Source organism: Empidonax traillii, unplaced genomic scaffold, assembly GCF_003031625.1.
Source record: "Empidonax traillii isolate 1590-97213 ecotype Southwest subspecies unplaced genomic scaffold, ASM303162v1 scaffold166:size2381449, whole genome shotgun sequence".
In the NCBI taxonomy this organism is placed as follows: Eukaryota; Metazoa; Chordata; class Aves; order Passeriformes; family Tyrannidae; genus Empidonax; species Empidonax traillii.
This window is the reverse complement of record NW_020955359.1, coordinates 6,575-7,604: the sequence shown is the minus strand read 5'-3', so window position 1 is coordinate 7,604 and position 1,030 is coordinate 6,575. Positions and strand designations below refer to the sequence as shown.

The following is a 1,030-nucleotide window of genomic DNA, read 5'->3' as shown; positions in this document are numbered from 1 at the left end:
GGAGGACTTTGAGCCTGATTGGTTGTGTGGTGGTGCTGAGGTGCAGTATTTTCTTAAGAAAAGAGTAGAATCAGGCAAACCTGTTGTTCACAGCATTTCAACTATCGAATAAGCTTTGGAAGACCTATCTTTGTGTTTAATGTGCTTCTGAACCCCCATAATATTTGGGTATTTGTCAGGATAATCCAGAGAAAACAGCTGCCTCTGTGCGTGGAGATTTTTATGTCACTGGGGACAGAGGGATTATGGATGAAGAGGGATACATCTGGTTTGTTGGGAGAGATGATGATATCATTAATTCTGCTGGGTAAGTCAGGTGCTTTTAGATGTGATCATTTGCCTGTTCAAATGCAACCTGGAAAGACCAATGGACTGGCCCATCTTGCTGCAGCTGACAGATCTTCCCTCTCCCTCAGGTATCGGATTGGCCCCTTTGAAGTGGAAAGTGCTTTAATTGAACACCCAGCAGTGGCAGAGTCAGCTGTGGTCAGCAGCCCTGATCCAGATCGAGGGGAGGTAAAAAGGAAAAGAAAAAACATGTGGAGAGAAATGCTCTTTAGGCATCACTTGCCTATACATCCTAGGCTTCCTAGGAATTCAATATGTTAAGGATTTTTCAAATGAAACGGGCTAACACCAGTTTTTTAAATCCATAACTTGGCCAATTTGGGAATTTCAGAATTACTTCTTTGTTTGCAGGGTTTATGTGGGGGAAAAAAAGTTTGGCTTTTCAGACTTATTTTGGCATCTTTTTCTCTAAGTAGTGGAATTTGGATTATTCCTCTTTTGTCACTAAGCACATGGTAGCCATGATATCCAGAGTGTTTATTTTTATTTTATGTTTTTCAACGTTGCAACATTTGTTTGAGCAACTGGGATGAAATTTTCAGCCTGAGTGATATATAAAATTAAGGAAAAACAAAAAGTGGAAAAATTTTAAAAATCCTCTGCTGTAGAATGGAGCCTTCATAACACACCATTCTGTCCCAAAGAGACAATGAAAGGGAAATTAAAGAAAATACTCAAATTT

The 1,030-nt window shown here is 39.6% G+C and overlaps 1 protein-coding gene across 1 annotated transcript in view; it reads left to right on the top strand.

Moving 5' to 3' along the window:
* Nucleotides 1-1,030, top strand: part of LOC114058261 (acyl-coenzyme A synthetase ACSM3, mitochondrial-like) — a 28,348-nt gene that overhangs the window by 25,939 nt on the left and 1,379 nt on the right. Inside the window, 2 exon segments of the mRNA XM_027885441.1 lie at nucleotides 123-307; nucleotides 417-516. Coding sequence (XP_027741242.1) covers nucleotides 123-307; nucleotides 417-516 — 285 coding nt within the window.